The following is a 22,478-nucleotide window of genomic DNA, read 5'->3' on the forward strand; positions in this document are numbered from 1 at the left end:
CCAGCCAGGCGGGTTTCTCTGCCGGGAAGCTCCATTTTTAACATCTCCGCCTTCACCTCACCAGAGCACAGGGCGGCACGGCCGCCTGTCCGCCCGCAGCCCGACGCTTTCTCAGGGTACCTCGGGACCCGGCTCGGGGTCGCCGCTCGTGTGGAGAGGCCGAGAATCCCCGCTCCCCTCCCGTGCCCCCCGGGCCGCCCTGAGGGGAGCCGGGCGGGCAGCACCGCCCCGCAGCCCCCTCCTCCTCCGGGGGCGGTGCGCGCTGACGCGGCAGCGCCGCGGCTCCTCCGCCGGCCGAGTCGCACAATTATGAGAAAGAGGCGCCGGGCCGAGACCGCTGCTAGCCCTGGGTCCCGGTGCGGAGCCGAACCAGCGCCGTTCTCCGCGTCCTTCGCTTCCCTTCGTCCCCGGAGCGTCGTCCTCGCCCGGCCGCTCCCTACCCAGCCCTCCGCTGCCGCCGAGCCCAGCCCCGATAGATGGAGACAGGCCCCGCCACCGCCGACGCCGAACCACGAGCAGGAGCTGCCCGGCGAGAGGAGAACCAGAGTCGGCGCCGAGACCCAGCCCGGCCCTGAGGAGAATGGTGAGAGCCGCGGGGTGCGGGGGTGCCGCGGGGCCGGGCGCGCTCGGTGGGGAGGGGGCAGGGATGGGACCGCCGGATCAGACCTGTCCCAGCCGGCTGCTGCGGGTCCCGGCCGCCCCGAGCCGCCGGGGCCGCCTCCTGCCGCTGCGCTGCCCGCCCGCCGGCGGCAAGGACGGGCCCCGCCGGGCCGGAGGGGACGCTCGGGCTCCGCGCTGCCGGCCCCCGCTCACCTCCCGGCCGCGGGCCCGGCCCTCCCGGAGCTGCCGGCCGGGAATGCCCCGCGCCGCCGGGGCGAGGCTCCCGCCGCCGCCCGCCTCGCGCGGTGCCCGGGGCAGCGCCGGCCCCGCTCCCCGCGCAGCGCCGGTCCCGCGGCGGAGGCACCGCTCCGGAGCGCCAGCTCCCCGTTAGTGCTCCCTGTGCTGCCTCTGTCCGTCACGGTGTTTCGGGCTGCAGCCACGCTGTACTTCTCTGGGCTGCAGCAGTCCTTCCCTTCCGATCTTTACACCTATCTGGTTTTTGCAGTTTCAACATGTTATGCGTAAGGGAGCGTATATACGCTTAGAGATGTATGAGTGTCTGCTAGCTGTTAAAGGGTTCTTCATCCCTATAAGTTTATTCCTTAATATTTAAAGAATTGATTGACTTATCACATCAAGTGCTTTTTGAAAATGTAAATGGGAAGTCTAAATGTATGGATTTCCACAGCCTGCTTGAACTTCTCGTAAGATGCTTTGTTTTATTTTAAATAAAGGTGTTTTATTTCACGGTGTTTTCTTAAAAACCACAGGGATTCATGCCCATGAATCATCCATTCCTGAGTGTATCTGTGAACTGTGTGGAAATGTGGGCTGTATTTTTCTAGAAACTGCAATTCCAGCACTCCTCTAGGAAGAAGCTGAAAATGCAACCTTCCATTCTGACTTAAAACAGTGCTTGGGTTCTGCCACTCGCATGGGACTTGCTCTTCTCAGCTGAAGTGGTTTGTTGTTGGGTTTAGTTTTGAGGAGTAGGGGATTATTTAGTTTTTTTAGTTTAGCCCAGGTGGGTTATTTGGTTATGTTGTAGCCTAGAAATGTACAGATTGGTTTTAACCATCACAGTTCTGCGAATTCGAGACTCAGCAGCCTTTCTGGCAGTGTGGTGTGTTTGCAGTGTTTTATATTTGCTCTGTGTTTACCAAATGTTTTGAAACCTCTGTTAAACAGGTGTTTCAGTTGACTTGAATGTAGGACATTTTATGCAAGCTCATTTTGCTAAGAATTTCCCTGCTGCTCCATGACTATTTAGCAACTTTGAATAATTGCTGGACGATGTCCAACATTAAATCGGGAATTATTCTAAGGAGTGAGTTGTTCAATGTGGCAATTCCGGCTGTTCAGTCTTCTTTTTAAATGTGTCTGTGTGGGTGAGATAAGTGTCTGCTAGATCATCCTTCATACCTTCTGGTATGAGGCCATTCTTGACTTTGCTATTTCAGGGTAGGAGGGGGAACCTTTGTGCATGTGGAGGTGTTTTGGCTGAGTTTGGACTGTTTGTACCTTAGGTTCCCGATGTTGTACTTTGATACTTTTTTTGCTTGCTTGAGCTCAGCAGTGGAAGGGTAATGTTCACTTGTCATACAAAGGCACCTTGAAACATCGCCTTGCATCTGACAGTTATCTCACACTATCTGTATCAGATCATCTATCTCCCCACGTGGATAATCTTGGAGAGAGTTACTCCATTGTGTTTTAAACTTTCTTTTATTTTCTTGTCCCTTGAGGCTCTGCCTAACTAGTCTTGCTGCATTACCATTTTGTCTTACCACATCAGGCCAGCTTTTTCTGCTCTAATGGTGATAGACTGCAGCATCCAAAGTCCTGTCTTTTTCTCATCGTTATCTTTGCCACTTGCTGTGCTTCCCTTTCCTGGAAACTTTGGACCAACACCCAAATTTTTCATGCTTCTCTCATGGCTCATTCGTGAGGTGCATTTCTGTTAACCATTCAGTCCTCATGGGCAGTCATGACAGATGAGCATTTTTTAAACAGAACAATATTGTTTTGAACTTAATTAACTGACTCTGACACAGTAGAGTTTGGCTATATTGGTTTGTGCTTTGACACCAGTCATGTTGCAAATAAATCTCTAAGAGGACTTGTCAAAAATCTTGTGTAAAGAGAGATGCTTGATAGAATTTTGCAGTCTTGAAAGACTTGAGAATGTATTTCTACAAAGATTTGAAATACCAAGACTATATGAAATTATACTTCTCATTTCAAAATATTTAACCTGAAAAATATGTTTGTCCTTTTTGTTAGCTGGTATTTATTTCTTTTGGAATCCCAAATTTCTTTCAGCAGTGTCTGCATTGACTGTGATATTTACATGCCCTGTTTATTTTCTGAAAAAAGCAACATTAGTTCTGTTTCTTTATCCCATTTTTTTAAAGGGCAGACTGATAATAAAATTAATGTGTGTGTTTTTCAGAATTGAAGTTTTGGTTTTGAGGTGATGTTTCTTGTGTCTGTGATTCTGTCTTGGTGCATTTTACCTTCCTTCAGTGGTTGAAATTTCAGCAGCTGACTTTTCATCTGATAAATTACTGAATAATCTCATTCTCATATGTATTTGAATAAGATACTTATATAATTATTCAAACTATGTCACTTTTTACCTCTGGTACTGACGAATACTGTGGCCCCTGACAAATAAGTCTGTGTGCTTCATTGGTTCTACAAAAAACAGTCCACTTGAACTGTGGTAGAACTTGAACTTTTGCTGCACACTTTCTTTGTATTCTCTGGCCTGAAGCCCTCTTTTTCCTCTAGTGTAGTCTCTGCAGTCGTATTGTCTTTTTTTTTATTTAATCCCTTTGCTTTTCCTCCTATAATGAGAAGGTAGAGGTGATGGTGTCATATGTCGTGATACAGCCTGTACTGAAAGTAATCTACCTAATCCTTGGTTTCTGTTATTTTTAATATGGGAAGCTTGGCCTTTTTTTTTGTGCTTAAATTATAGGTGTTTTTGTGTTTTAAGTAACAGAAAACTAATCTAACAAAAGAGCAGAAAAAGTAAACCCCCATAACCTTAGTGTTGGCTAGCTTTGCTCCCTGTCCTGGCTCAGCAGAGGATTAGCTGGGTATCCCTGCTGCTGTGCAGGAGGGGAGGGAGGATGTGCAGGAGGGGAGGGAGGATGTGCAGGAGGTGATTTGTCTTTTTGGTAGCAGCCACTCATTAAGCAGCCGACCAACTGCATCTTAACTGGGTGGGAGCCCTGAGCAAGAGCAGTCTCCATCCCAGCTGTTCCACTGATGAAAGGAATGCTAGTTTTCTTGAGGAGTGGTGAGTTTTTCAGCCTTTACCTACATTTTGCTTAGAATGTAGAGTGTGAGCCACTTCCTTTAACTGCCAGGTGTACTGGACCCACAAAACAACCTGAGTTTTTCTCCCCAGCCATCATAATTTTTGCACAGAGGAAGGGACCACGCAGGTTGTCTAATTGCTGTTAGGTGAGCAGACGACAATTCTTACTCCTGTGTTCTTTCCAAGAAGGAAAGGTCAGTGAACAGCTGATGGGATAACGAAATATAAAAAAACCAAGAGAGAAATTGTATATGACTTTTTTTTTCCATTGCAAAAATTGGATGAAAAGTGTCCTGAACATATGGGGAATCCAGGGAGTAAAATGACTGTATTGCTAATAGTGGTGCTGGTAGTTCTGAAAAGCTGCTTTGTGAAAGGACAGAACTGTGGCAAGTGGTTTGACAGCATATGGTATAAGGATGTTTCAGGATTAGTCTATAAGGTAAATGTGGTTGGTTGCCAAGGAGAACTTAAAATATGGTACCAAACTGACAGCACATTAAAGCTTGGTTTACAAGTTATGCATTTTTTGCCCCTTAACTGAAGCAAAGTTTGGCTGCTTCTGAAATGGTAGGCTTGGATTGAACTTTAATTATGGGAATTTCTGTGTTTCTTAAAAAAATTCCAAGAGTTGCATCACAGTTGCAGTTTATTTAATCTTTATATTACTAAGAGCAGTGTGAGGTTTTTTTCCTGAAGATTCGTACAAACTCATTCTAATGTGAGCTGGTTCATGTATTTTGTTGTCACATTTTCTGAAATGTTTGAACACTCTGTATTGCAAATGTACAATTGCTGACTTAATGTATGTCAACCTGTCTTTGTTTCGTTTGTTCTCAGCTCAAGGAGGATAGGATAAGATTTGTGTGACAGCATATCTGTTGATTTTTCTACAGCTGCAAAATCTGAATTTTAGAGGCTGATTCAGTAATCCAGTTAGTACTTTGCTGTATGTAGTTGGACAGCTGATGTTTTTAGATCATCTACCTTCAGAAATAGCTCTTGTAAACCCTCTGTGAAGCTTTAATGAGACTTCATCTTCAGCCTGTGTGTGGAGGGCCCTAATTTACATCACATATGGTCCACCACCAGGTGTTTATTTTGTTTAAATGCACATTGTGCATTTTACACAGTAGAAACAGAGCATGCACCAATACACAGCTTCAGTTAATGTAGTTGTGTGCTTATTTTGTGAAAATTATGCACATGTGAGTCTTACAATGTCTAGACTTACTGGTAGTAATTTAATAGCAAGAATTTGAGGCCTCTTTTGGATTTGGAGAGCTTTAGATCTCTTTTTCAAGATCTGTAACAACCTGGTCAAGGTTTCTGATTCTTTGTCATGGTTCCCAAAGCCTGGTCTGGATGACTCCCTGTGCTATTGGATTCTACCTTTAGTCGTTTACTGCTAAACTGAGCAGATATAAAGAAAAAAAAAAATCGTGGTTTTGAGAATTGGCATATTTCAATTCTGATTTGCTGATTTTAATTTTTTGTTTTGATTTTTTCATTGGCAACCTTTTGGGTTTAGTGCTACACTAAATCATTCTTGCATGAGAATAGTTTCTCAGCTACAACTCTAAATGAGTTTAATCTTGGTGTTCTGCCTTTCACCATAACTCTGTAATCCTCACAGCCTGGGAAAGTGTCTGTTACAGCTCAGTCAGTGGTAGCACAATGGTTTTTGTAATTGAATCCCAGCTTTTGTTCCATGCTTTGTTCACACTTACCTCTACCTGAAGTAGTACTTATTTTCTTTACCTTATCTACTTGATTCTTGTCACCTCTGCTAAGAATTTTCACTTTGTATCCCCTGACTTATGCTGGGTCGAATTTTACAGGATGTCCGTGGCTGATGGTTCTTATCCAAATGTCTGCTAATTTTTTGTCCAATGCTGCAGTTTTTATGAGATGTGGACTTGAAAAACTTGGCTCTAAAGGTTTAAGTTTAGTAAATAAATCTACATTTATGCCTTCTGCGAATAAATTTCCAGATGCTTTGTTAGGAAAACTTAATTTCACAAGCACTTATTGCTTAAAAAATTTGTGGATTTGGGACTGTCCTAGGGCTAATATTATTTAGTAGCTCAGTCCTTCCCACTCTTACTCATTTTATTGACAATATCTTTTCTGACTGACTGGAATACTTGAGATGTCTTGCAGGGTAATAACCTCAGGTTAAGGGTTGTTGTTCAAGCCCTTTGCTAGCTGTTCCCACATGTGCCAAGGCTGTTCCTAAAGCTGTGTTGTAATCCAGTCAAAACTCTAAACCCTGTGTCTCTCCCCTTTCACCTGTTCCCTTGTGCTTCCTTGTGTGCTCAGTCACTGGGGATCTGAATTGAGTAAACTTCTTGTCACCTCCTTTCTTTTTTTTTTTGTGGATTATTTTGTTGGTCATTTCCCTGCACCAGCTTCCATGTGACTGCATAAATGCTGGTGCTGGTATGAGATAGGTTGGGATCATGTGCAGAGGCTTAGGAAAATGGGATTGTGGCACCCCAGACTTGACAGGAGCTGTGAAGCTGGATTGGAAGCTTGCTCTAAAGCGCCTGAGATTTGGTTTGTGCTATTGCATTAGGAAGTGTTCAGCACATGGCACATGTGTGTTTTCTGGGTCTCACAGCCTTGTGCACAGGCATGGATGAGCTGTGACAACACAAATCAGGTTCCATGGCCTCTTCAAATTGCTTTTAGCCTTGCCTAATTGTACTGCAAGCACATGGTGGCTATCCTTGAATACTCCTGTATGTAAATTCTTGTTCACAGAGGATGGTTTTCTTGACCTGCTTTTCTGAATGTGTGCTAACAGATTCAAGATCAGTTGTTTTTACCAGATGTGCTTCCAGTCTGTCTCTGAACTGAGCTGCACCGAGATGAGTTTGATCCCTCCCATCAGGTTATTTCTGTTGGCAAATTATTCCTGCTGGTAACTTGTCTCGTGTAACAGAATATTGCTAGATTTTTTCCTCTGTGTTCTTAGCATGCAGCATATTTGCTTTTTAGTGCTGTTCCCATTTTTGTTTAACTTTCTCAGGAAGTTGAAACTGTTTCTTTGAGTTAGGAGAAACCAAAGCTGCATTCAGCTAATATATCTGCCAGAGCTCAACACAGCAGCCATGTGGACAGGTTCAAAGACAGCCATGCTGCTGTATAACTTTGTTAAAATTGCATGTAGATTGGCTTTGTGTTGTGAGTGTAATGCAGTTTTCTAGTTTGTGGCTAGAGCCAGTCTGGAAAAGCTGTTTCCTTTCAAAGCCTGTCCCTGGTGTTGCTGCAGGTCATGCAAGTGTTTAGGCATAACTTCAGTCACCTGGATAGGTTAAATTATGCATGTGCTTAAGTGACACATGATTAGAGCCTAAAAATACCAGTTGTGTAATTACAGAACTGTTAATCAACTTTCTCTTCAATTATAAAAATCAGTTAATCTACACAAGTAGGTGCAGTTAATGATGTTTTAAATGTCAAAGTCTTACCAGTTTCTCCTGTGCTCCCTGGCTGCATTATTGTCTGTAGTTTGCAGAATTCTGTTAAAGAGCAAGTTTAATAAAACTGAGAGTTTTATGGCTGAAGGTGATCTTCTGGACAGAGTTTGGGAGAGATTAATTTTGAAGGAACTTCTGTTCATGGTAGTAACCTTGCACTAGGAAAAGAATAATACATCCCTGATACCTTAACTGACAAATATCCTAGAGAACTGTCTAGGAACATAGCATTGTCTGGTGTGGCAATGCCTCTGGCTGCAGAACTGGTTGGAAGAGGCTCAGTCCTCCTGGTTTCACAGGTTCTTCTTTACTGGCCCCGTTACTGCTGCTGTCGGTGTTCATGGTTCATGTCCCTGGGGACAGCCCTGTGAGTGCTCACCTGGCCTCAGCCAGGGCACTGAGCACAGATGTGGAGGTTGGGATGGACTTTTACCTCTTAAACTGGCATCAACTGGCTCTGCAGCCAGAGGCATTGAAAAAAGAAATATCCACTTAAATAACCTTTGCCCTTCTAATTTGTGCAACTTCAGAAATGCTCTTGATGAGGATTTATGTCTTTGCCTCATTAAGCAATTGGTCTTAGTCTTGGTTTCTTTTATAAAAGTCTTATGCAGAAAAATAATTTTTAAGTTTTCAGCTGTAGACAACCCACAGTTTGTGTGCACGTGGTTTTCAATAGAAATCTTACTGCTCCATGTGCAACTTCGGGACTCTTTGCTGTTAAATTCTCTGTAATTGTTTAAATGCTTTAGTGAAACACTGTGGCCTTTTAATGTTGCTTATGTAGGGAAAGAGGGCAGAAAGCACTCACCACCTTTGTCCTGGTCTGGGCTGGCAGCTTGTGTTACAGGTGAACATTCTGTGGTGCTGAAGGCTGCTAACAAAGGAGTCACTGTGTGAATGTATCCTCTGGTTGTGCTCCGTGTTTCCTGGCCCACAAAAGAAATATTTGGTACTGGTGTGATCACAGTCCTCTGCTGGACAGCACAATGCAGTAAACTTTGGGCTGTGCTTTCTTCCGGGGCTAGAAAATGTGCAAGACCAGAGCTTTTCTGCCTTCAGAAAAATCCTGTTTTCAGGTTGTAGAAGGATGTTTTCTGGTCACAGGCAATCTGCAGAATGCAGGTAGACTTTGCAGAGAAGGGGAGGATTATTCACAGGAGCTAATTAGGCAATGAGTCCCCAGGCTTGCTCAGTGGAGACCAAGGGGGATTCAGAGCAGCTCTCCTCTCTCTGCAAAGAGGATGTAGAAAAATCAGCACAACTGAGATAAGGTTAGTCATTTTGACTATCCTCTTGGGCATCATTACTGGATTTTTGAGGGTTTTCTGACAAATATAAAGATCTTGCATGTAGGACAAGAAAATCTTTAGTAATTAATGTATTAGGAGTTGAATGTTAATTATACCATGAATTAGAACAACTTTTCAATGCCAGATGAGAATGGTATTTTTAAATACAGGGTATCTGCCCCTCCAAAATGTGACCTTAGGCAATATGTTCTTGCTTCGTTGGCAGCTCTAAGAAATAAAGAAACACAGTCTTAACTTCCTTTCCTTCCTGAATATCAGGATGCATGTGCATAAAAAATTAAATCATAGATCTGTAGTCTTTCCCTGGGTGTCTAGAGCCTGTGAGCTTTTGGGGATAATTCTGATGTACCTTGGCAAATATGCTTAGATCAGGTCAGGTCCTCTGCCAACCCAGTATCTTTCTACTAGCAAAGCGGGTATCCTACTCCCCTTGTTCCCACCCTGATCATGGCCATGTGGGTCTTGTGCCTTAGTTTTCTGTCCAGTTTGCATCTGAATCTGTTCATTCTGACATTAAAGCTACCTGGGTTTTTTGGAGTTTTTTTTCCCCCCTCCTGAGAGTAATGTGCTGGTGTAGGGAGCTCAATCAATTCCCCAAAGGGCAAATGCACAACTGCAGGTGAAGGAGAAGTAGCAGGAGAATGGGTGGGAGGGCAGAGTAGGAACTTCCTCAGCTTGTCTTCTCTGACTGCACCCTCACTTTATAATTTGAAGAATTGCATCTCTAAAAGCAAATATTTCTCCTGTGTTTCTTGGCTTTGCCAGGACCTCCACCTCCCTACTGGTGGCTTTTGTTTCTCTAGAATGATTGTCTTCACTCTTCTCCCAGCAGGCCAAGGAGGAGCCTGTCCCAGGTATTAGTGCAGTGCAGCTTAGACAGGCCTTTGTGCCACATAGCACTCAGCTTTGGTGAGTTTTACTGGAATTTAGTATGCTGGAGGAAATTACCATAAATAGAAAACATTTTCCATGTGAAGTCGTGTTGTGGTCTCTCAATATCATTTAATTAGTTGTTTCCCCTACCCTGGGAAAAAAACCAAAATCAAAAAAACCCAACAAACCAAACAAAAAAAAAGAGAGGGTACTTTATTTCTAAAAATAATATATTTAGTTTCTGAGTAATTATTTAGACTTGTGGTATTTAACATAGAAGAGCTTCTGAAAGCATCAAAAGCTCAAACAACCCTCTGAACAGAGGGTGGAAATTTTTAAAAGTGCCTAAATAAACATTGTATATTATTTCAGACAGTAATTAGCTGCTTTCACATTTCCTTAACAAACCCAGTGAAGTTTCTTCTTTGCACTTTTCTGGCATAGAAAGCAGAAACTGCTTGAATAGTTTCAGTGGAGAGCTTTATCTTCTGATAAGAGTTGAGGTACATGGATGTCTCTTGAATGCTGTCAGGGCTCTTGTGGCCCGAGGTGGGGCTGTAGCAGCTGCAGGCTGGGCTGGCTGCGAGAGGGGAGCTGCTGCTTTGTCTTGACGGGCAGTGGAAGTGTAACTGAATCCAGCAGCTCTTTGTTATGAGCTGTGTTTAAAAATGCTTAAGTCTTTGTAATTTGACAGTAGGTGAACTATAGCAAGTTCTTGTTTTGGTTTGCTTTTATGCCAGCTCATCCCAATTTCTCTAGCCTGTTCTAATCTCCCAAGAAGTCTGATCACTCTAAAGAGTTGATCAAAATATTTGCTTTACCTACTGTGCCTAACAAATGCTGGTACATTGGTGGGCAGGTGTGTACAGGTAGGGAGAACCCAAAATTCTAGATCTGTTTCAGGTGGGTCTTTGGTTGTTGTTTGCAGATGGGCCTCTTTCCTAATTTCACTACTTTTGATTATAACAATAAAGCTGTTTTCCCAGATACTGTGTCTAAACATAAATTCTGTGAAATTTCATCATCCTTACCAGTGGTCTTGTGCTGTCTGCTATTTCATGTGCCCACTAGTTTGTTCTATTGCTCTTCCTTCTCACTCATGGTATTCAGAGAAATATTATTGATCTGCCATAATTAACGTGGGCATAGACTTCCTTTTTTTTTTTTTAAATATATATTCAAAGAGTTGTCTGAGGCCAGCTATGTCAAAAATCCCTTAGTGATAGCAAGTTTCCATTGCTCTAGTGAGTTAATAATAGCCTGCTTAAGTCAGGAAGCATCAGAATCTTTGCTGTGATGATAGAGAAGTGTCTTTCTTTGTGTGACATGAAAAATAAGTCAGATCTGTAAATTGAACAGGCTAAGCAAGTGGTAGAGCAGGACAAACAGCATCCACCCTTCCAGTTTGCTTTTGTAGTTGTGATGTGCTTCAGCACATACTGAATTAATCAGATGTTCATGCACTTCATGAACTAGAAAGGGAGGACTTTCCTTAAATCCGCAGCTCAAATATTGCTGAAGTACATCCTTTGCACGAGGTGAGGGGGTTTGCAGCCTGTAAAGCTGTCCAGGAACAGCGGCTACCAGAGCTGAGGTTTCTCATCAGGGAACAAAGCAGAAGCAAATTGAGAGCAGGATTAATTATTTGGCTGGTCACACAAGCCCTTTCCCACTGCTTTATTTCCAGAGGTGGCCCCCACTGCCTCCTTTCTTGCATCTGTGGCTTGTATTCCCTGTGTGAATGGGGAAGGGACTGGAGGTTGCTTGAGGAGGACAGCAACCAGATCCAGACCGTGTGAGTTGCTTTACTGCTGAAACCATGCCCCAAGCCTGATTCCTTCCAAAAATAAATCCAGAGTTTATAGGATTGTCTGTTCATACACCCTCTGTGGCACGTGCAAGGTAAGCCCAGCACTTGCCAGAGATGTGAAGTATGACCCAAACTAACACTTGGATGTAGAGCAGATCTGCTGGGGCAGGAAGCGCAGGGGTTTCAGCAGCCAGCACAGCGTGTCCCATCCGTCCCCGCAGAAAGGACCAGGGACAGGCACCAGCCTTCAGAGCCACAGAAATGTTTTGACCGACTTAAAAAGACTTGGCATCATTCTGTGTGTGTTGGTGAGTAGGAAAGCTGACTCTGCCTTCCTGCTGGTCTTATTTAAGAGAGTGTGTGGGCTTGCAATGTGCATGTGGTGAGGTCAGAATGATCACAGACTGCAACTCAATCTCTGGTGCTGTGAGAGGTGAGGAGGATGCAGACTGTGCAGCTGTATCACTGTGGATAAGGAAGGGGAAGGAGGCTGGGTGTTTGAAAATGTAAGATATTCCAGCTTGGTTTGTATGGGTCATTCAACATAATTAAAAGTGGATTTTAAGTGAGGAACCCTATCAGAAAGAAGCACTGTACAGGCTTGCAGACATTCCCGTGTACTTTGCCATGATTTGTTTGTTTGGATTTTGTTTTGTTTTAATCTCATTTTAATAAAGTGAATATGAGGAGTGAACATGTTGGCTGAAAAGCTGTAACTTTTTTTCTTGTAGTTACAACCACATACTCATTCTCTAGCCATTTCTTTCATCCATGGTGTTAAGTTTTAGGGAGTAAAGAATTATCTTCATCTCCTGTGAAAACTCAGTGGTCTGTTGCTTCTAGGTTGTAACTTCAGTATATGCTTTGAAATACTTTATGAAATGCATCAAATGCAATTGGTCTGTGAACTCAGGGGAAGTAATTTATAGATTATTTTGCAGAGCTAAAATTTTTTTAGCTTGGTGTTTCATTAGTTGGGAAGACGGCAAATGTAAACTATTTAGAAATCAATTTACTTCAGCTCACAGCAATGAAACTGGTTTACCTTCTGCTGTATTTTCTTTTTCCTACCAAAAATCCAAATTCTGTCAATAAAAGTTGTTGGAAAATAAAAATTGAAATGCGTTTCTCTCCTTGTTTCCCCTCGGCTTTTCTGGAGGCGTGTTCAGGAACAGCTTGCCATCTGCTGTGCTGCCACAGTCTCAGGGAGTCTCTGCTTTTGGCAAGTTTATTAACTGGTAGAATAGGGCACTTAACTCTGAAGCTGTTTATTGTTATAGCAGGGGAGAACAACCAGTTTGAAATTACACCAGTGGTTAATTGTCTTCTGAAATCAACTGATGGTCCATTCCATAGTGACCTGAGCTATCTCATACTGTGGAATCGGTTGTGAAATATTTTCTAGGTGCATATTAATATTTATTTTATGCCTTTTGTAGATGGTGTATGCATTTTCAAATTTCTGAAAAAGAGGAGTTATTTTGTGGCTGGTCTGACTGCAGAATGGCACAGACCTTGACCTATTAAGTAAATAAATTTATTATTTATTTTTAAAATGTGCTACATTTACTCTGAATTTTCTACTGCTGTATTGCAGCTAGAAGATAACTTTCCCAACAATATGGGTGTAGTGGATTGAGTTTGAATATAATAAAAATATACCAAAAATATTACATCTGTGGATTTTATTCTGGTACATCTGGGTTAAAATTCACCACTTCATAATGCTAAATTCTGTTCATGAATTTAGAGTATTCTTAATTAAATGAATCTGCAGGAAAACAACTGAATTATGTGCTTTGTAATAGTACAGTGAAATAATTCTCTCACAACCAACCTGTTCTCTAAATAGCAGATTGGAATAATTTTCATCAAGTTTGAGAGCTGTAAAAATCCCTTTTGACAAATCCTGATTACCCTTTGCATGCAGAACTGCACGTGGATTTTGGGAGTTCTGTGGTGGCTTCATTACGTCAGAGAAGAACTTGATGAAACAATAGCTACTCTGTTAGAGACCTGGATTGCTGTGAAATCTGTTCAGAGCAAATCTCCTGAACTGTTTAATAAATAGGATTGTTGAAGGTTTGTTTTCAGCACTAAGGGAGCCATTGAGATGAAGATTCTTATCTTTGCTCTCTGGCTCACCTGCTTCCCATGTGCAGAATTGACAGAAGGCTTTCTCTGACTGCCCTCTTTCCTTGCTTGCTTCACAGTTTTTATTTAACATAAACCCAGTAATTTTTTTGCTGTCCAACAATCAATTTTCAGGACTGTAGCAATATTTTCTTTAGAGAAGTCTTTGAATCCAGAAAAGTGGAGCGGTTTTCTTTCTTAGGAGTCCAGTGAAGCCTGGTGAGCTGTTCTGTTCAGAACAGGAGCAGAGACACTTTTCGTGCATGGTGGTTCTGTCTGTCTGAGCTGGTCACATTCTGTGACAAGAGATGTCCCAATGCATTTGGGGGAAAAAAAAACAACCAAAAAACATCTTGTATATGAAGCTGGTAGTTGTTTTAGACTAATAAAGAAATCCTGATGCAGCAGGTAAAATATCCTTGCAAAAATTTTCATTTGTAATGGATTAAACAATGAAGTTAGAGTAGCATTCTTCACAGGGATACATTAAAGCACTGCATGAATATCTTCTGGCATTGGGATCATGTCTCAGCCTCTGTCTTCTGAGTATTGCACATCTCCATACTTTCTGTGGAAGTTAGTACAAAAAATTGAGGCTGACTGATGCTGCAGATACTGATTCAGGAGCAAGTTTTGTAGGTGCTCTGTGTGTTGTGCATTCTTTGGGCAGTAACCACTGTTATTCTGTGTCAAAGAGTCTTTTAAATATAGTCCATAATACTAGCTGGCTAAATGCTTTGTTTTCTCCCCCCGCTTTTAAAAAAGAAAACAAAAACCTCCGAACTAAAATTATAGAAGTATGTAACTTTAAATTGAAGGGAAAACTAGTAAATTAAATGCCTAGGGTTGGACAGAGCCAAGAGTTTAAAACAAATGGTAACAAATATATGGCATTAAACTACCTAACTTTCTTTTTTTCCTTCCATCTGCTTATTTGCTTAGCTGAAGTTTTGAAGAGTTTCCTCAAGTGTTTCCTTGAGGGACTGAGATGGTCTGCCAGCATTTTTAATACAAAATTTTAAGTTTTCTCTTTGGTAGATTGACAAAACTGTCTTTCAGCTAGTTCTCCATGCCATACACAATGGCTTAGTTACTCAACTCATCCTGGGGTGCACATTTCCAGTATCATTCAGTTGATTTGTCCTGAAAACAAGTCCAGGTGCTTTACCTGGAGTGTGGTTCTTACTGCCTTAAGGATTTGAAGCGCCTATTAGAAATCTTTTCAATGAGCTATTGATGTGGAGGAGACTCTATAACCTTATTAAAACACACTTGAAACTTTTCATTTGGTGCATTTTATTTATGGCTCCTCTTCCCACAAGAGGCTTTTTGAATTCTGAACTATTTGATATACATTAACCTAATTGGATATTGTATTTATCACAGTTGTTTGGCTTTATTCAATGTGTCTGGCATAAAAGCAATAAGATAGAGGTTTGTCTGGAATTTCTGCCTTTCAGCTATAGCTGCAGGAGCCCAGTGCATGGCTGGGGCTGGCTGTGTGGGCAGGGATCACAGGTCAGTCCCATGGTGTAGCACGTGTTTGGATAATAGAGTGGGTTTCTCAGATGAGAGATCCTCTGCTAAGTCACAAAGAGTGTGTGTGGTATGGATAGTTATATAAGAAGCAGTAGCTTCAGGCTGGAACATTGTCAGTGGACAATTCCTTGAATAGACAAGCTAAAGGACATTGTTAGTACAGTATGTGTCTTAGAAATGTTTTGAAATTTATCTTGTTGGCTGTGACCTAGACAGACAGGACTCCTCTCGGCAGCGCTAGCACAACTGTCCCTGCTGCACATAGTTTCCATTGTGCCTTCTTGTTTGCAGGCTTGCTGAAACTTTCCTGTATTTTCTTCTGTCCAGATGGAAAATAAACATTTTGGAAAATTTGAGGCAGTGGAGAAAGAATATAGAGTCTATATTAATTTTTAAATAGCAGACAAATAAAATTTGAGCAAGTGTTGCATGTACTGAGCTACCACATGGTGTAAGCAGAGGTTTGAAAGATGAAATATGAGACGGTGTAGAAGGTGATATGATTTCTAAATTTGAAACTCAGTCTGTGCAATCAGTAACTGAAATCCCCATTACCAGTCCTCCACAAAGGTCACAGTTTGGCAAATTGTTTATTAATTCAGGTCCATTTCCTGATTTGGGGGAGCTTTATTGAAAAGTGGCGAGGAGAACTGCTGGGTTCCTTTGCACTGTTGGAGGCTCCAGGCGGATATAGGTGGGGAAAGTTAAATTTTAGTTTTGTAGCAAATATTGTTACAATATTGTAACTTAGGATCTTACAAAGTATACAGTATCACAAAATAGTAGAAAAAATAAGCTGGGATCCCTTTGTGCATGAAGAAGTCCAGGATTGCCCACTACAAATATTATTTAAACCTGCCATATTTGTGTTACTTGAAAAACATGCAAGTCATTTGGAGATCTTGCCAAGCAGGCAGGCTTATTGTCTGCGGAGAAAATAATTCAGACCAAGCTTGTTGAGTAAACTTTGAGAATTTTGCAATAGCTTGATAAGGCTTTACCATATTGCTGTGCATCAATTGCTAGAACTTAATTGCCTTCTTATTTTAATATGAGAGGCTCTTAAAAACATGTGAGCTGAAGAGGGGAGACTGGTAGGGTGGTGGTTTTTATTTCCAAGGCCTGATTTCATAGTGTACTTCTGTGATTTTATTTAATTTTTTTTTTTAATTTTCTTTTTTTACCTGCTGTATGCAAAACCTGAAATTGTAGTTTGTGATAAAAATTTCATTCTACAGAGACCCTTGCTAAAATTACCCAATGTGAATTTCAGTAAAGATAACATGTAAATCTTGAGCAGGTACATTTAAATAATCCCTGTTACTGGAGCTTTGGAGTGCTAATGCTATTGCTGAGTCAAACATAGTTAGTATTGAAATGGCTATGGTAAAACTTCCACCTTATAAGAGGCCATGGGATTATCTTGGCATTTAGATACTTCCAGAAGTCAGGAATAATTGGGCATGTTCTCTTGAGTTTATATTTCAGCAAGTACTTGTGGAGGTTTTGTTTCATATAGCAATTAAAATTATTTCAGCATTGGTTAAACTGTTGGGAGAGGACATATTTATTTAAAATAGTGTGAAGTATTTATTTTAGTCATGATCCCAGAGTGAGTATATCTCTTCTAGATGATTGGATCAAATCTCTGTGCTTTCTGCTTCTTGACCTTTTTCAGAAGTACTGAAAGACACGGGGAGCTTTGCTCAGAGAATGAGGTGTCCTGTGAAACCTGCAGCTTAAAGCCTGTGTAAAAGCCTTGTTGGCCTCTTTGGGATGAAGAGTTAGTAGTTACTGTCGTACCTCTTCCAAAAATGTAAAAGTGAAGGATTTTTGTGTATAGACAAGATCCTCCCAGCGTTGTCTGCTGAGACATTTTAATGTGGTGAAATTATCTTAGTCCCATCTGAAGAGAAAAATGAAGATAAATTCTGGGATAGTATAAATTGTATTAAAACTTTTCTTGTAAGTCTTAAATTTTATTTAGCTTGAGAGATTGTGAATGCACAGGAAAGAATATGGGAGGCTTAAGTTTTTTTCCACAAGATGCAGTTTTGAAAGGAAGTAGATCTCTATATGTTGATGCTACTTGTGTTTTTTGCTAAAAGCCTCCTGACCCATGTTACCCATAACCATGTTGTAAAGTGCATTTTCTAAAAATACACTGGGAAAACAGAGCACTTGGAGCAGCAGGAGCTGCCTGTTACTGGAAACAGAGTTTGGGGGTGGAGTTCTGTATCCTGTTCAGATGATAAAAAGCTTTAATAAGAGTAGGCAGTTTTTCCTAAAAAGTCTGATAACCTGCGTATTGATTTTTGATGTCTGACTTGATCTCCTGTTTTAACTTAATCTTTAGCTGATGAGGAAGTATTTCTTAGAGGTAACTGCTGCAACTAATTTATACTTAATAGTGTCCTCATCTTCCTTTTTCTAGTCATCACAGGAACATTGTGCAATAATAGTTCTTATTTACATGGAAGGCAATACTTCCTACATTTTTAATGCGGTTTTTACCCATTCGTGGGAAATACATTTTAGTCTTTCACTCAGTTCTTGTCCCTTCTTGGTTTATTTTTTTTTTCCTTTCCCCCTCTCAAAAGAATACAAGACTCTGGAATTAGCAAATTCTGTATAAAATCTTCTGCAATAAAGATTAATTAGCATACAGGCACGCTTCTAGAGATAGTCTAATTTTACCAAAAAGTTACATTACAGAGCTTCTTCTACATAAATAACTGACTTGGGGTGACTTGGTGTGACATATGGATGTAGTGATACTGTGCTGCAAATATGTGCAGTGCTGAAGAATTCAGAGAAATCCTTGATGAGTAGTTAGAACCACATCCTTTGAGAAAAACTGATGAATGGTTAGTTGTTTTGGGGGCCTTTATTTATTTATTTTTCTTTTTTTGGGAAAGTGTTTATTATGAAAAGTGTTGTTGCACATTGTGAGCCAGTGTTCCTTGTCCCCAGCTTTGATCACCACTTAATAATAAAACAATATTGTGTGGAGCAATTGACGCAATTGCTTGTGGTTTATATTCCTTGGATTTTGACATCTAGCGTGTTATGCCTGTGATCTCTTGCTTCAAGGTGTGGTTTTAGCCAGCTGGCTGAAACATCTAAGTATTAAATTACTCTTCTGTATCTTTTTATATTCTGGAGGATCTGCAGACTTAAGCTTAAACTACTGCAGTGTAAAGGTAATGCTCAGTTTTAAGAAATTAAATACAAAAATTCCCATGTGAAGAGTGGCAAGAGAAAGCAGCTTCTAGAACTGGGATTTGTCTCACAAAGGCTAAAGCTTAATAGTGCTTAAAAAATCCTTAGCAAGCAGCTAAAAATTTGGTCTACTTACTGTATGTAAAAATACACATTTAGTATGATATATATATAAATGTACATATACTCATATATCAAGTTTATTTTCGTGGTGGTGCTAATCATGTGATAAAGGTAGAGGAGACAGAGCTGTTACATGCCCAACTCTTGTAAGGCAAAGGTGTCCTAGGAAATACTCAGCTCCTTTGTGGTGGATAGTGCACTTTTCTTACTGAAGAACTGAGGAGATGCTACTAAAGCATTAGAAATTAATTCTGAGGACAGCAGGGGAAGAGATCTCTCTCACAAACCTCTTAAGGGTCAGTCACTTTGTTCTGCTTCAAAGGAGATGTAAAGAAAACAGCAAAAAAAAACCCAACCCAACAAACAAAAAAGAGGGAAAAGGACCAAACATGGTGTAATGGAATCCTCCATAACACTGTTTCCATGTAAAGTTTAATATCCTGCTTTTCTCCTTTGCTACACCATTCATTCCTATCTGTACGGAAAGGAAGAAGGATAGTAGCAAATTATCACCTTGACTATTTAATTTATTGCAGGTGTTTAAAGGATTAGTTTGAATGTGAAATGCACTGTGTGAGTGCTCATTCTGTTGTCTTGCTTTTCCTTCCATGATTCTTTGGTGTGAATTGTGCATTTTTTTCTCCTCCTTTCTGTCTCAAGAAATGCCTTTACTCTGCAACTTTTCCTTCTCCTTGGAGGAGGCTGTTGGTCTTCTTAATGTGAAGAGAGAATCTGGAACAACAGGGTTTTTTGGGTGTTGGTTTTTTTTTGTTTTGTTTTTTACATTTATTTTCACATTAAAATTTTTGCCGTTTGAGTGTTTTGAAAAATGTTGCTTCTGATTTTAAGTGATTTGTATATAAATTATATAAATTGTTATCTCAACTTTTGGAGGGATGTGTGAGATGCTTTTATAAGGTTATATATGGTGGTGTTAGTTTGTGAGAGAGCAAACCCCTGCTTCTAACTCCTGTTTCCTTAAAAAGTATTTTTCATTTTAAAGGCATGTGATTTGTATTTTATAATACAATTAATGTTTTTTGTTTTTCAGTCCCAGAAATCCTGGATAGAAAACACTTTCACGAAGAGGGAGTGTGTGTATATTATACCAAGTTCAAAAGACCCCCACAGGTAAATGAGAAATGATGTAAGAACTCATTGCTGCTCTTTAACAGTGAAAAAAATCAGTATTCTCATGAGTGTTGGACTGGTTTTTTGTATGAAATACTGTCTTAGGTTTGTGCTTTTGTGACTGGACATTGTCACTCTGTGAATTGGATTTTCTATTCCTTTTTCTGAAAGTACTTTGGCATTGAAGAAATCTCCAAAAAATGTTCCCCTCTTCCCTTTGCTGTTTCTTACCACTCCTCCTACTGATGTCTCTGATCTGTTTACAGTGAGGGGGATGTGAAAAAGAAATTTCTGAAGTCAGAAAGTCTCATAGTGATATCCTCTACTGGAATTTAAAAACCAGCATTGTAAGTGTAGGGTGAAGTGTGAAAATCAACCTGACAGTGTAAGAAAAAGGGATGAAGAATGCACAGAAGAATAAAGAAAAGCAAGAATTGGGGTGGGGAAAAAATTTAAAAAGGCTGAAGTACTTGCTTCTAGGGAAAACAGATAAATGAGAACTGTTCAGATTTCATGTGATACGTAATAATTTTTCATCCTTAAATTCTTAGAGGAAAAAAAACTAGGCGGAGGCTAAGAATATTTTGCATATCTCACTTCTGTTTTTACTTTATCTTAAATTAGAGGTGTGAAATTAAGCAAGTTAGTGATAGTGTTCATCCAGCTGATTTTAACCAAGTGTTACAGGTATAATTTAAGAGTTCCTAGAATGATTGAGTTTGACGTGTATAGTCATGACATTTGTGTCACAGATAAAATAAAGTCAAAATAGATTTAAAATTGGTATTTTTAAGTCCATTTTGTCTTCCCATAATGTTTACTGTTGCAGTTATGGATTTGAGATCACTATTTTTTCTTAAGCTTCATGTATATGAGAGCAGCGGAGAAACGTTTTCTTCTGAGGTTGAGAAAACTTCTATTTCACTCTTTTCCTTATAAAACACTTATAAAATCCATTTTGTTATACTGGGGCAGTATACTGGGGTTACTGTTTTTCATTTAAGTACTTTGTTTTTAAACATAAGAAGAACTAAAGGGTGTAGAATTTTCAAATTATTGTAAATAATTCACCACATTACTTGAAATCATGTGACATGAGAAGCTTGTAGAATTTATAGCCATGACTGCAGCACATGGAAAATTTGCAAATGCAAACAAAGTAATTAGGAAGCTGTTAAAATTTCCAGAGCATTTAACAAGGAACAGAATGGTCTTCAACACTTGCCCTTTCAGTTTAACCTATTTGTAGCTTACAATGGATTTTACAACTTTCCCACCACATTTGTCCTTCAGTTTCTAAAAATGGCCTGTGGTTGTTGATGAATTGCTCACTGTTGTGTGTGAATTATGTGAGAAGTTTAGTCATATCTTTACATATTTCTTACAGATGCCTTCCAGGATGTCAGATTTGTCAGCAACTTGTCAGGTAAAAGGTCTTTGTAATTAAAATATTTATGAATGTATTCTCATTAAGTAAGTGCTTTCATAATAGGGTTTTCAAAAGTTTTGATCAATGTTAGGAGTGACAAGTTGGTGAAAGGTTAGATATAAAATAAATATAGCTAATGTTTAAAGAACTGTCTGCAGTAAGTAGGTCATGGATTTATAAATGTTATATAAATTACTTGGCTTCAAAGAGCAATTTCTCCTGGCCTCCAGCTTGCTACCTTAGTGAGCTTCAGTATTTTGCATAATAATATGTATTGTAATTGACTATTGCTGTAAATATTTATGACAACAAGGCTCGCTCTGGAAAAGAGGTTTATCTAATGTCTAGAATGTTTGCTTTCTAAGTCTGTTCTATTCCTGGTGTGGATAAAGGAAGTTCTTTTGTCTTGCCATGGAAGTATTGACCAAGCATTCTGGCTGGTGCAGGTGCTGCTGTGGCCGCTTGGTCAGACAACACGCTTGTTTTACTGCCAGTCTGGCTATGAAATACTCCGATGTGAAGCTGGGTGAAAACTACAACCAGGAGATAGAAGAATGGTCAGTGGAAAAACACACAGAACAGACCTCTACTGATGCTTATGGTGTCATCAACTTTCAAGGTGGCTCTCATTCTTACAGGGCTAAGGCACGTATGACGTTTTGTTGTTTCTTTTTTTTTTTCTTACTCTAAACATGTTGGTGCTGAATGCTTAATTTAACTTCTGCAATTGAAGGCTGAAAGTATTAACACCTCTATTGTGACAAACCAATGTCCTTTTCTAGCATTTTTGTTGTGATTTGAATTCTTTCTAATTTCTATTTGTACAAGATTTTTAGTTGTGGTAGAAATTATTTGAAGCTTATGCAGTTAGAGGCTGCATGGAGTTCTTTTACAGTGTGACTCCTGTGGTCAAACTGAAGTGCCTGAGTGAGGAAGCTGTGTTCTTCAGCTGGCAGAAGCCTCAAGGACAGCCCAGTGCTCCAACTCAGATCATCTCTCTGACAGAAGGGCCCTTTGGCATGGTTCTTCCATGTTCTCAATAACAGTGTATGGGTTCCTTTGTACTTAGTGTAGTTTAAAATTGCTGTGAACCCTTTTCTAGGAGCACAGAAACACCAGCCTGCCCACACTCATTTCTGCTTCCTTCTGCAGAGTGCAAGTGGGGTTGCTCAAGGGAGGGAGTAGTGTTTTGTTATTTAGAACTTTATTCAGGAAGAGTTCCATTTCCTACTCTCCCCTCCTCTATTCATTCAATAGCTCATACTGAAGATGTTGGCAGCATTGTAGCTGATCAGCCATCTACTTAATCTTATGCTGTTAAACACAGTGTTAAAAAGCTGCCAGTTTTGAAGTTTTCTGTTGAAAAATGTAGGTTTCCTTCCCACTGGGAACAGGGAAGGAAAGACAAGCAATTATAAAATTCTTTGCAGGGGACACAAAAGCCTCACCCAGCAGATAGCAGAGCTTTTATGGGTACTTCTGAATTTCATTT

General features: G+C 40.4%; 1 protein-coding gene across 3 annotated transcripts in view; it reads left to right on the forward strand.

The window, feature by feature from the left end:
• Window positions 1–290: 290 nt before the first annotated feature.
• Window positions 291–22,478, forward strand: part of TRPM7 (transient receptor potential cation channel subfamily M member 7) — a 51,403-nt gene continuing 29,215 nt past the window's right edge. For 2 of the 3 annotated variants that reach the window (XM_033070503.1, XM_033070505.1), the window contains exons 1-3: window positions 19,460–19,557; window positions 20,945–20,983; window positions 21,433–21,631. In XM_033070503.1, the coding sequence (XP_032926394.1) occupies window positions 19,460–19,557; window positions 20,945–20,983; window positions 21,433–21,631 (336 nt within the window). Of the gene's footprint in view, window positions 584–19,459; window positions 19,558–20,944; window positions 20,984–21,432; window positions 21,632–22,478 lie in introns of those variants that run through there. The other variant, XM_033070504.1, reaches the window with a different exon arrangement.

Source organism: Catharus ustulatus, chromosome 12, assembly GCF_009819885.2.
Source record: "Catharus ustulatus isolate bCatUst1 chromosome 12, bCatUst1.pri.v2, whole genome shotgun sequence".
NCBI classification, from domain to species: domain Eukaryota; kingdom Metazoa; phylum Chordata; class Aves; order Passeriformes; family Turdidae; genus Catharus; species Catharus ustulatus.